This window comes from Ostrea edulis, chromosome 1, assembly GCF_947568905.1.
Source record: "Ostrea edulis chromosome 1, xbOstEdul1.1, whole genome shotgun sequence".
NCBI classification, from domain to species: Eukaryota; Metazoa; Mollusca; class Bivalvia; order Ostreida; family Ostreidae; genus Ostrea; species Ostrea edulis.
In genome coordinates this window covers 65171187-65184915 of record NC_079164.1, presented here as the reverse complement: position 1 = coordinate 65184915, position 13729 = coordinate 65171187, and the positions used below count along the sequence as shown (strand labels likewise).

At 35.6% G+C, this 13729-nt stretch overlaps 1 protein-coding gene across 1 annotated transcript in view; it reads left to right on the top strand.

The window, feature by feature from the left end:
- The first annotated feature begins 843 nt into the window (after positions 1-843).
- The window catches only part of LOC130052288 (beta-1,4-galactosyltransferase 1-like), a 61675-nt gene continuing 48789 nt past the window's right edge, over positions 844-13729 (top strand). Inside the window, exon 1 of the mRNA XM_056156766.1 lies at positions 844-1050. Within this exon, the coding sequence (XP_056012741.1) occupies positions 861-1050 (190 nt within the window). The 5' untranslated portion in view covers positions 844-860. The remainder of the gene's footprint in view (positions 1051-13729) is intronic.

The following is a 13729-nucleotide window of genomic DNA, read 5'->3' as shown; positions in this document are numbered from 1 at the left end:
CCTGGGTAGGGATCTTCGATGATTCCGAACCCGGTGTATATTCGCTAAGTGTAATGCATTATGCATAAAAATTGGAGGGACGGATCTCCGTAACTAGTGAGAGTAACATCACCATTTCTTCACAGTGGTGGGAGAGGACCACTAATACCCTACCACAAAAATGTCAGTCCCTGGGGTAGGGGTTTTCAATGATTCCGAACCCGATGTTTATTCACTAAGTGTAATGCGTTATGCATAAAACTTGGAGGGGCGGATCTCCGTAGCTAGAGAGGGTAAAATCACCATTTCTTCACAGTGGTGGGAGAGGACCACTAATACTCTACCACCAAAATTTTAGTCCCCGGGGTCGGGGTCTTCGATAATTCCGAACCCGATGTTTATTCACTAAGTGTAATGGGTTATTTAAAAATGTCGGAGGAGCGAATCTCCATAACTAAAGAGAGTAACATCACCATTTCTTCATAGTGGTGGGAGAGGACCACTAACACCCTACCATAAAAATTTCAATCCCCTGGGTAGGGGTCTTCGATGATTCCGAACCCGATGTTTATTCACTAAGTGTAATGCGTTATGCATAAAACTTGGAGGGGCGGATCTCCGTAATTAGAGAGATTACCATCAACATTTCTCCACAGTATTTGGGGTTGGTAACTGGCACCCCATCCTTATAGTTCCAGTGTGGTGTTGTTTTATGCATATAGAAATTTGAATTGCGAACTGCGTTCTGGAATGCAGTTCACTATTGAATTGCGAATAGTGAACTGCGAACTGCGTTCCAAAATCTGAAAGCCGGTAAACCCAGAGTAGAAAATTTACTATCGTTATCTTGAAAACATTATTCAGAACAAATCAATCGAAACATGGCAGTGTGGATGAAAAGTCCGAAATGTGTTGCCTTCTCTCTAGTAATATGTATAGTGTACTTACTGTTATCAAGACTATATTTGCTGCTAATTAAAGACTATGAGATAATTGATTTGCCTCCAGAAACTGGTATAACTATAGATCATCATGGGAGATGTAGATGTCCGCAGAATTCACCGATTCTTGGTGAGTTTATTATATCTTTTATATACCTTCATCTATATTGACTGAACTAGGAATTCTATCAGGTTTTGTCAAGCAAGCCTACATTTTACATACATGTAGTTACTCACATTCAAAACAAGTACGCTGAAATGGTATAGACATTTCTTGACGGGAAAAATTTGAAAGGGTCATGGACACGATTTGAACAAAAACGCGTACATGGCATGATCCTTGTTTACATAACGAAGAATTGCGAGTGCGGTATCTCATTTGTAACTCGACATCGGACATTCAAATTTTTGATGATCATTAGAGATACATGTACCATAGTTAAGCATTGTGAGCATTAAAAATGGGGAAATAAAATTTGAAAATTTTCAGTTCAAATCGTGTATATTAATTTTTAAAGCATGATTTGGATTCAGTGTAGACTAATTTGTAGAATAGTTATTTTATGCCGATTTGGCGATCATTTAACAATAATTTATCATTAAAATTCGATTTAAGAACAGAAATGGCTAGGTTGTTTAAAATATTATGTTATCTACATGTTCCTGTATCGTAGGGACATAGATCAAGATAGCATAGAAATAAACTGGGGTATCTGTGGTAGAGAATCAATTATGTACTGCTTTTAAGAAGTCTATATATATCCTAGAGATACCTCGTATTTTCGTATGCATTTATAATAAAGTCAGATTATGTAGGTAATATTTTTACAAAACGTACTGGAAAAAATGACATGAAACGTAGAATTTTTCAAAAAACAGAAGAAGTTTAAAATGCCACATCTATATTTTTAATGCTTTTAGCACATCTATAACGTGTCAGGTCTGAAAAATGTCAAGTAAAAGCTGTACGAGGAGTTAGTTACACAAAGTAGGTATTAAGCTTAATCAAAGTACTGATGGGAGTTGATTTTATGTAGATTTGCACATGATGCATCTTGGATTGAGAATTATTCCAAATGATAAAATAGAGAAGTAAACTAAAAAGTCATAAACTTACGCATAAACGTAGGTTGTGTCTCTATAACAATCAACAAATAACTACGTACATATAGACACTGGTAAGTTAACACCTTGTTTGGATTGCATTTTGCTATTCCTCCATATCATATTCTCTGCAAATGGCTCATTTTTGTCAAGATATGTCACTGCACTAATATTCTAGCACAAGAGCATGTTTGAAGAACTACACACATATTTAATCACTCTTGGGTTTATGCCAAGTTTTGAATATTTTTTCTACCGCTGACATGACTTGCACAACTAAAAATTCCTCCTTGTTTAAAATACAAGAACATGTACTTAAACCTCATACATTTACATATTCTTTATCTTTAAAATTGTGTACGTTCTTACTAAAACTTTGATTGATTTATTGATTGATTGAATATTGCTTAACGTTCCTTTGCCGGTGAAGGGCTGCAAAATTTATGCATATGCTCGGCGCTTATGGCCTTTGAGCAGGGAGGGGTCTTTATCGTGCCACACCTACTGTGACACGGGACCTCGGTTTTTGCGGTCTCATTCGAAAGAAATTCGATTTCCAAAGCTAATATCCAAATCATCAAGGAAAATGACATACATAATATTGAAAGCATCCACAAATGACAGTAAGATAGCTATAATTTATTCAATCTACAGCAATAGCTATGTGGTCTTAATTTTGCACATGAAAAAAATGAAGATAGGGAACAGTGATCAACTTCATAACTTCTAAAAGGAATACCAATTTAAGAGTTTGGCAAACACGGAGTCCTGCACTGTACTGCAACATATCAGAGGTTGGATCCGCTGAAAAATAAGCATCCCCTGTCGACCGGTCACATCCGCCGAGAGCCTTATATTTTAATCAATTAAACGCATAGGTGCTTGTGAACAGGACTCCAGATCCTATTCCCCTCCTTGTATTTTTGATAAAACATTAAACACTATTGAAATGAAATACACAAATCCCGCATATAAACCGATTTTTAGCTCTTCTGAGCCGAAGGCTCAAAGAGCTAATGCTATGGCCATTTGTGCGGTGTGCGTAAACTTTTTAGAAAAAGGGCTATAACTCAAGAACCCCTTGGCCAATTTTTTTCAAATTTGTTACAGAGTATCATTGGCCCAAGGGCTTTCATACATACTAAATAGAGGGATGTGACCCTTTAACAAGGGGAGATAATCAGGAAAATACAAACAAAAGTAGTGGTTGCTTAAAAATCTTCTTCTCAAGAACCACTGGGCAGATTATCACCAAACTTACACATAAGGATGAGGATATGTTGTAGATTAAAAATTGTTCAAGGCATTACCATGGGGCAAAGGGCGTGGTCTCAAGGTCACTTCAAAGTTGACCTAAATTTATATTTCCTTAAATCTTTGATATTTTAGTCATTATAAGGACTAGGATCATCAAATTTTGACAGTTGATGCATCTTAGGACCTTGTGTCAAATTGTCTCAAAAGTAGGTCACGGTGACCTACTTTTTGAATTTTGCAGGTATTTATTTTAAAATTAATTTAGATGCATATCTTGGACACTTTGAAGCCTATGATCATCAAAACTTGTCAGTTGGTGGATCATGGGACCTTGAAATGCGTCAACTGAAAAATAGGTCACCGTGACCTACTTTCTGAATTTTATGGCTTATCATTTATAGATATATTTTAAGTTGTTATTTCAAATACCGAGAGGTTTAGAATCATCAAATCTTGTAAGTTGATGCATCTTGAGGCCTTGAAACATATTTATAAAAAAGTAGGTCACAGTGACCTACTTTTTGAATTTTGCAGATATTCAAATTTCACATTCTCAATTTTAGATGCATATTTTGGGCACTGTAAAACCTAGGATCATCAAACTTTGTCAGTTGATGCGTCTTCAGTCTTCGGTTTGTGTCGACCAAAAATAGGTCACCGTGACCTACTTTTGGTATTTGACAGCTAAATTACTATATTTCAGACACTATTTGACCTACAATCATCAAACTTTGTCAGTTGATGCATCTTGAGTCTTCGGAGTGTATCGACCAAAAGGTAGGTCACTGTGACCTACTTTTGGCATTTGACAGTTATATTTATATATTTCAGTCACAAATTGACCTACAATCATCAAACTATGACAGTTGATGCATCTTGAGTCTACGGAGTGTGTCGACCAAAAAGTAGGTCACCTTGACCTACTTTTGGAATTTGACGGCTATATTTATATATTTCAGATACTATTTGACCTACAGTCCTCAAACTTTGTCAGTTGATGGGTCTTGCATGTTCGAAGGGTTTCGACCAAAACGTAGGTCACCTTGACCTACTTTTGGAATTGGACGGCTATATTTATATGTTTCAGATACTATTTGACCTACAGTCATCAAACTTTGTCAGTTGATGCGTCTTGCATGTTCGAAGGGTTTCGACCAAAACGTAGGTCACCTTGACCTACTTTTGGAATTGGACGGCTATATTTATATGTTTCAGATACTATTTGACCTACAGTCATCAAACTTTGTCAGTTGATGCGTCTTGCATGTTCGAAGGGTTTCGACCAAAACGTAGGTCACCTTGACCTCTTTTGGAATTGGACGGCTATATTTATATGTTTCAGATACTATTTGACCTACAGTCATCAAACTTTGTCAGTTGATGCGTCTTGCATGTTCAAAGGGTGTCGACCAAAAAGTAGGTCACCTTGACCTCTTTTGGAATTGGACGGCTATATTTATATAATTCAGATACTATTTGACCTACAGTCATCAAACTTTGTCAGTTGTTGGGTCTTGCATGTTTGAAGGGTGTTGACGGGAAAAGTAGGTCACCTTGACCTACTTTTGGAATTTGACGGCTATATTTATATATTTCAGATACTATTTGACCTGCAGTCATCAAACTTTGTCAGTTGATGGGTCTTGCATGTTCGGAGTTTGCTGACCAAAAAGTAGGTCACCATGACCTACGATTGGAATTTGACAGCTATATTTCAATATTCAGATACTAATTGGCTTAAAATCATCAAACTTTGTCAGTTGATATTTCTTGGGTTCTCAAAATGTGTAAACCAAAAAGTAGGTCACATTGACCTGCTTTTTTTTTTAATTCTTAGGATTTAACTAAAGATTTAGAATATTAAGAGGCTAAGAATAGAAATGGTGGGGTTGTACAATTTATCAGAAGAGCGATTCTAGGCATCTTGTTTAAATATCCTATCACCGATCATAAGATATGAATGAGGTGTGCAATTCAAACGGCCACAATTTGAAAAAAATCTGCACTTTGCTAAGAAATCCTATCGAAAGAGCAACTACCAACTGAATAGAACGGTCATTCTAAAAGTGCTAATGATTTTTGGATTAAATGTATCGCTAATTGGTGTGCAATATTTTCTTCACTCCGTTCAATTGCTTTTAACCTCACTACCTACGGATGAGATCGTAAAAACCGAGGTCCCGTATCACAGCAGGTGTGGCACGATAAAGATCCTTCCCTGTTCAATGTTCATAAGCGCCGAGGATAGGCCTAAAGTTTGCAGCCCTTCACCAGCAATGGTGACGTCTCCATATTAGTGAAATATTCTTTAGAGGGACGTTAAACAATATTCAACCAACCCATTACCACCTACAACGAACGGAAGTTTGTGGTGTTATGTACTTCTGTCGCGGTCCACTATTTTTAGAAGTAAAAACCCGAGACGAGGTTTCTGAATACCATTTCCTGCACGAAAAGATAAGAGAATATAGATGATAGTAAACAGATGCTAGCTTAGTATGTAGTTTGGAAAATAGGTGGGGGGGGGGGGTCCTGAGTGTCAAACAAATTAAGATGGTCATTTAGATTTGGAAGAAAAAGAAAAAAATTCCAATGTCCGGAAAAATTATTGGAAACATCTTAGCATTGTAGATTTTTAATTATATGATTTGGAGCATAATGGTGTTGACAAAATGTATACTTGAAGGTTAGATCTTTAAACAGAACACTATTTGATTCTGATCTAAAATGATTTGGAGATTGGAAGAGGGTTGATTGATTGTATATTGTTCATAAGAAATCTTCCACTCATATGGAGACATCACCATTGCCGGTGAAGGGCTGGAAAATTTGGGCCTGTGCTCGGCGCTTACGGCCTTTGTGCAGGGAGGGATCTTTATCGCGCCACACCTGCTGTGACAGGGGGCCTCTGTTTTCGCGGTCTCATCCGAAGGACCGTCCCATTTACAATCGGATCACGCGCTCGTCCTTTTCCGTAACCGGTAAGAAGACTCGGACGTGGATCGGCGCTAGAATTGCATCAAATTGATGCATTTCTTCGCCAGAAGCGCGCCTGTGAATGAGATTAAAAGGCCAGAACCGAATCCCTGTATAATGTGTTACTTATATTTTCGCCACAGATTCAATTTTGATAATATGTATTACCACGTGACCGTGTTTGAGGGCGAAGCAAAAAATATTGGCATTAGTATCTAGATCCATAACAGTACAAAAATATCCCGAAATATTAGCACCTAACGTGTGAGGACAGACTTCAATCAAAATCGGTCGGACAAATTTCTCACTAAAGAAGAGGAAAAATAAGAAGAAAAGAATAATAAGAAACGGAGCAAAAACAATATGTCTCCGACACTTTGTGTTCGGAGACATAATAATAATAAACAGTACAATCACTATAAGGTCTTCCGTCTGAAACGGAAGACCTTAATAAACAGTAGAATCACTATAAGGTCTTCCGTCTGGAACGGAAGACCTTAATAATAACTAGACACTCATTACTAGTAATGAGTAGATCTTCCGTTAGACCACTTCCGGTAAAGAGCTTTCTATACCTACGAAAACCATTTAAATGTATCAGAAAATGTGCCTTAACAATGAATGAGAAATGCATTATCGAATTTTTTAGTCCTTTCTCGTAACTTCCGGTGACGACCGGAAGTACTATTCAGATGCGTTTTCCTATAAATGACAGCGACTCTTTACTGTCTATATTCCCTGAAAATTTCACGTCTCTATCTGAAAGAGTTCTCAACAAAAAGAAGTAGACTAAAGAAAGAAAAAGTAGTAGGTTACTACCGACCGGAAGTCAATTTTGAAAACCAAAATTATCAAAACTCTAGAAGTTGATACTTTTTATTAAGACATGTGAAAATCATATGAAAGACTTCAAATATAAGCGAGATTTATGGGGACAAAGAGACGAAAAGTGAAAAGGTATTTTATCAAGAAACCGGAAGTAGTTGTTTTGACTACCGACAGACTCAATATTCTTTTGACACTTTGAAAGAGAGTTAATAAACTAGTATAGGTTTCAATTTAAAATTTGCGATTCTTTCCATCGCTTACAAACGGAGATTGATCATCCCAAAATATTTGATGTACCTATATTTTACCTTTTCCAAGAAAAATGCTGGACAAAATTCCTTTTGAGAAACAGAAAATCGGCCATATTTTCCGACTGGAAGTGAATTTTGTAAAAACAAAAATAATTATAGCAAGGTCATTTCATAAGACATTATTCCTGAAAATTTCAAGAAAATATATCCACCATCTCTGAGAAATCACTCGAAGAAATCGGAAAATCAACATTTTTTCAAATACTTCCGGTATAGAACGGAAGTGACAGACGAAAAAATTGAATGTATGTGTACAATGGACTAATGTTAGTTGATCAATTCTACACGTTTCAAGCGTCTATCTATATTCATTATTGAGAAACTGAAAAAACAAGGTTTGAATATGTCCACCCCATATCTCACGACCGGAAGTGAATTTTACAAAAATATTTAAATTTACTCTAGACATTTATAGTGTCTATAACATATGTAATATTCAAATCATTAACTTGTTTTATGACCGAGATTTATGGCACTGAAAAATGAGAGAATGAATAGTCTTTCTTTGATATAACCGGAAGTTGGAGATTCAACTTCCGGTGGGGTTAACATTTTTTGAGAATTAGAACGACAACTAGTAAACCGATATAGGTTTCAATTTTAAAGAAAAAAGTTTGAAATTTATGATTCTTTAATCACTTCCGGTGACGACCGGAAGTGACGGCCGACATTCTTAACCCCCTACTTCACGCCTACAACGTGAGATCTATTCACTCTGAAAATTTGGTGACTCTATCTTTTACTGTTTCTGAGAAAAACGCTAGACAAGGAAAACAGCTAATAAGCCGTATTTGCCGACCGGAAGTGAATTTTACAAAAATATTTGACGTTACTCTAGACATTTATAGTGACTATAATATATGTAAAACTCTACTCATTAACTAGTTTCATTACCGAAATTTATGGCACTGAAAAATGAGAGAATAAATAGGTCTTTCTTTGATATAACCGGAAGTTGGAGATTCAACTTCCGGTGGGGTCAACATTTTTTGAGAATTAGTACGAGATATAGTAAACCGAAATAGGTTTCAATTTGAAAAAAAAAAGTTTGAAATTTATGATTCCTTTAATCACTTCCGGTGACGACCGGAAGTGACGGCGACAAAAAATATTACGTGCATGCACCATAGAGAATATAAATCTATCATCCCTGAAAGTTTCATTCGACTATCTTTAGTGGTTTTCAAGTTTACCCCCGGACAAAGTTTCTTTCAAAAACCGGAAAATCGGACGTATCTGACGAACGGAAGTGAATTTTGAAAAAATGAAAAAAATGCCTCGAGGTACTATCGTTGTCTATAACCTGTGAAAGTTTCAGGAAAATCCATCCAACGGTCTCGGAGACGAAAGGGAAAAAAAAAAAATAATAATAACTAGTAGTTATTGTAACGGGGACCGTTACAGATGTTCCCCAAACATTCCCCCATTTAGCAAGTGGTGTCATTTATTTCAGTACAAGTGGTTTTGACCATTGCAAACTGTGAAACATGTGAATATATAACTATCTTATAACGTTCAGTCCATTTCATACTAGTTCAAATCAGTTATAAAGATCTGAGAGTTTTGTGCACATGCACGCACGTGCATGCACGTGCATATACATAATTCGACCATCTCGATACATTAGAAGTCTTACTATATGAGTCCAAGAGAAGTTTTACAACTGTTCAATGAAAAACGAGAAAATAACGGCAACTCAAAACTACAAAAACCGAAATCAATGCACGTGCATACACGTGCGTGTGAGTACCACACAGCAATTTTGTTGATACTATTCAATAGACATTTGAACAATATACTTACTATATGAATTTGGTATCGATTGCTTCACTCATAAGAGAGTTATTGGGATTTCAAAATCGTCCAATCAGAATTAAGCGCACGTGCATGCACGTGCAGGGAAGTGATTTTGAGACTATTAGTAAATTGAGAGGCCCAAAACATACCTACAACCTAATTTTCAAACCTATTCATTGCAATCCCAAAATGTTATAGACCAATACTTAAATTTAGACATCAAAAATTACAATGCACGCGCATTCACGCACACGCGATTTTGATAATGGAAAATTTGTTGACATCATTTCATAGATATTCATATCGTAGATCCTCAGGGTAAATTTGAATTCATTTCAGTATTTAATTCAATAGTTATGACCATTTTAGTACCCGAAAAATGAAAGAAAAGCTATGCACGTGCATACACGCGCACGTGAGTATGACTCAACATCAATGTTGATGTCATTCAATAGACATTTGATAGATATACTTACAGTATAAATTTCATATTGTTTCCATCATTTATAAGAAAGTTATGGCGATTTGAAAATCGTCCAATCACAATTTAGCACACGTGCATGCACGTGCCGGATGGTAATTATGACTGTACTCATTTGTTAAGAATATCAAGATACATATACAATACAAGTTTGAAAAGATTTGGACAAAAAACAAAAAAGTTATGGTCATTGAAAGAATTGAACATTCAAAAGACAATGCACGTACGTGCGCATGCGCGTTTGCAATTTTTTTTACATCGATCTGTAGATATTTAGCATATCTACCTATCCTGTGAATATCAATAAATTTCCTTTATTGGCATGAATGTTATAAACGGTTTTGTATTATATAATCAAATTGCAGCACACGTGCATGCGCGTGCAGAATTGAAATTTTAACGATACCAAACAGTTAAGGGTCCCATGTTATACCTACGATATAAATAGAAAACAATTTCATTGAAAAATAAAAAAGTTAGACTGATTCCAAAGTTTGTAAACAAAAAATCCAATGCACGTGCATGCACATGCATGCATTTTCAGACAAAATGACATTCGTTCCGCACATCTACATATGCTATACTATCATCCTAAAAAGGTTTTATATTGATCCCTTGAGTAGTTTCTGAGAACACTCGTGGACAAAAAAGTCCCAAGAAGAAAGAAAGAATAATAACTAGTACTTATTGTAACGGGGACCGTTACAGATGTTCCCCAAACATTCCCCCATTTAGTAAGTGGTGACATTTATTTCAGTACAAGTGGTTTTGACCATTGCAAACTGTGTAGCATGTGAATATATAACTATCTTGTAACGTTCAGTCCATTTCATACTAGTTCAAATCAGTTATAAAGATCTGAGAGTTTTGTGCACGTGCACGTACGTGCATGCACGTGCATATAAAGAATTCGACCATCTCGATACATTAGAAGTCTTACTATATGAGTAGAAGAGAAGTTTCACAACTGTTCAATGAAAAACGATAAATTAACGGCAACTCAAAACTACAAAGACTGAAATCAATGCACGTGCATACACGTGCGCGTGAGTACGACACAGCAATTTTGTTGATGCTATTCAATAGACATTTGAACAATATACTTACTATATGAATTTGATATCGATTGCTTCACTCATCAGAAAGTTATTGGGATTTCAAAATCGTCCAATCAGAATTAAGCACACGTGCATGCGCGTGCAGGGAAGTGATTTTGACACTATTAATAAATTGAAAGGCCGAAAACATACCTGTAAACTAAATTTCAAACCTATTCATTCCAATCTAAAAATGTTATAGACCAAGACTTGAATTTAGACATCAAAAATTACAATGCATGCGCATTCACGCGCATGCGATTTTGATAATGGAAAATTTGTTAACACCATTTCATAGGCATTCATATCATAGATCCTCAGGGTAAATTTGAATTCATTTCAGTTTTTAATTCAATAGTTATGACCATTTTAGTACCCGAAAAATGAAAGAAAAGCTATGCACGTGCATACACGGGCACGTGAGTATGACTGAGCATCAATGTTGATGTCGTTCAATAGGCATTTGATAGATATACTTACAGTATAAATTTCATATTGTTTCCATTATTTACAAGAAAGTTATGGTGTGTTGAAAATCGTCCAATCACAATTTAGCACACGTGCATGCACGTGCCAGATAGTAATTATGAGTATACCTGTTTGTTAAGAATATCAAGATACATATACAACCCAAACTTGAAATGATTTTGACAAAAAACAAAAAAGTTATGGTCATTGAAAGAATTAAACTTTCAAAAGACAATGCACGTGCGTGCGCATGCGTGTTTGCAAATTTTATCACATCGATCTGTAGGTAGTTGTCATGTCTACCTATGCTGTAAATATCATTAGATTTTCTTTATTAACATGAAAGTTATAGACGGTTTTGTATTATCCAATCAAATTGAAGCACACGTGCATGCACGTGCAAAATTGAAATTTTGACAATGCCAAACAGTTAAGAGTCTCAAGTTATACCTACGATAAAAATATCAATCGATTTCATTCAAAAATAAAAAAGTTAGACTAATTCCAAATTTTGTCAACAAAAAATTCAATGCACGTGCATGCACATGCATGCGTTTTCAGACAAAATGACATTCGTTCCGCACATCTACATATACTATACTATCATCCTAAAAAGGTTTCATCTTGATTCCTTTAGTAGTTTCTGAGAACACTCGTGGACAAAAAAGTCCCAAGAAGAAAGAAAGAAAAATAATAATAACTAGACACGATCTCGTTGCGAGCAACGAGTAGGTCTTCCGTCCGATTTGTTGATGCACTCGGAGTTAAAAAAAAAAAAAAAAAAAAGACAAATGAGTCCCAATTTAGTTTCCGACTTTAAGACACTTTAGATATAATCAATTTTTCATATCATAAGCTTCTGAAGCAAAGTTGCGGTGAAATTCGTTTGAAATTCGACTCTCCAGGCCTGCGGGCCTATTTCTTGATGTCATTTGTTAGCCCTCTATAGACTCAACAACTTTAGTTCTATATGTCTTTACAAAATATTTACCTGTAAAAAGTTATTGAGATCGACCGATATCGACAAAAAATCGACTCTACAGGCGAGCCATTAGGACCATAGGCCTATTTCTTGATATCAATCGATAGATCTCGATAAATTGAACAACTTTTGTTCAATATGTCCTTACAAAATATTTACCAGTTACAAGTTTTTGAAATCGACTGATATCGACTCTACAGGCGAGCCATGAGGCCCACAGACCCATTTTTTGATATTGATCGATAGGTTATGACACATTGAACAACTTTTGTTCAATAATGCTTTTCAAATAATATGTCGTTTTAAAGATATGAGGCGTCAAATATTTACGATTTTGGCCCTTAAAATTTCTAATTACGTAACATATCACCTACTTTTTGATTTGATAAGATCAAGCTCGTTGAGATGAACATTTCCGCTTCTACAACTTATTATAAAATATTAATAGTTTCTGAGATATTCTCAAAAACATTTGGACCCATCTGAACCCCTAATTTAAAGGGCCAGCCCGTTTTGCTTGATATCGTAAGAAAGGCCTTGTCATTTTAAACATTTTTTGCTCAACAAGTATTTAGAAATTCTTTACCGTTCTCGAGTTATCTCTACAAGAAATATTTAGGGGCCAAACTGTAGCTCCCTAACGGGGCCACATAACGAAAAAACGAAATGTACATATTATTTAGATTATCATTCTGAACAACTTTTGTTCAATAATGCTTTTCAAAATATTTGTCGTTTTCAAGATATGAGGCGTCAATTATTTATGATTTTGGCCCTTAAAATCCCTTATTACGTAACATATGACCTACTTTTTGATTTGATAAGAACAAGCTCGTTTAGATGAACATTTCCGCTTCAATGACTTATTACAAAATATTAATAGTTTCTGAGATATTCTCAAAAACCTTTGGACCCTTCTGGGCCCCTAATTTAAAGGGTCAGCCCCTTTTGCTTGATATCGTAAGAAAGGTCATGACATTTCAAACATTTTTTGTTCAACAAGTATTTAGAAATTCTTTACCGTTCTCGAGTTATTTCTAGAAGTAATTTTTAGGGGCCAAACTGTAGCTCCCTAACGGGGCCACATAGGGTAAAAACGAAATATGCATATTGTTCAGATCATCATTCTGAACAACTTTTGTTCTTTATTGCTTTTCAAAATATTTGTCGTTTTCGAGATACAAGGGGTAAAAAATTTATGGTTTTGGCCCTTAAAATCCCTTATTACGTAATATATGACCTAAATTTTTATATGAATAGATTTGGATTGTTGAGATGAACATTTTTTGTTCTTTGACTTATACCAAAATATTAACGATTTTTGAGATATTCGATCTAGACTTTGAGCCCTTGTAGATCCCTAATTTAAGGGGCTAGCCCCTAAATCTTGATATTTTCGAAAAGATCTCGTGAATGTGCACATGTTTTGTTCTACATGTCTTTACAAAATATTTGCAAGAAAAGAGATATTGGAGATCAAAGGTCAAAAATCGCCGAAATGGTCGGAA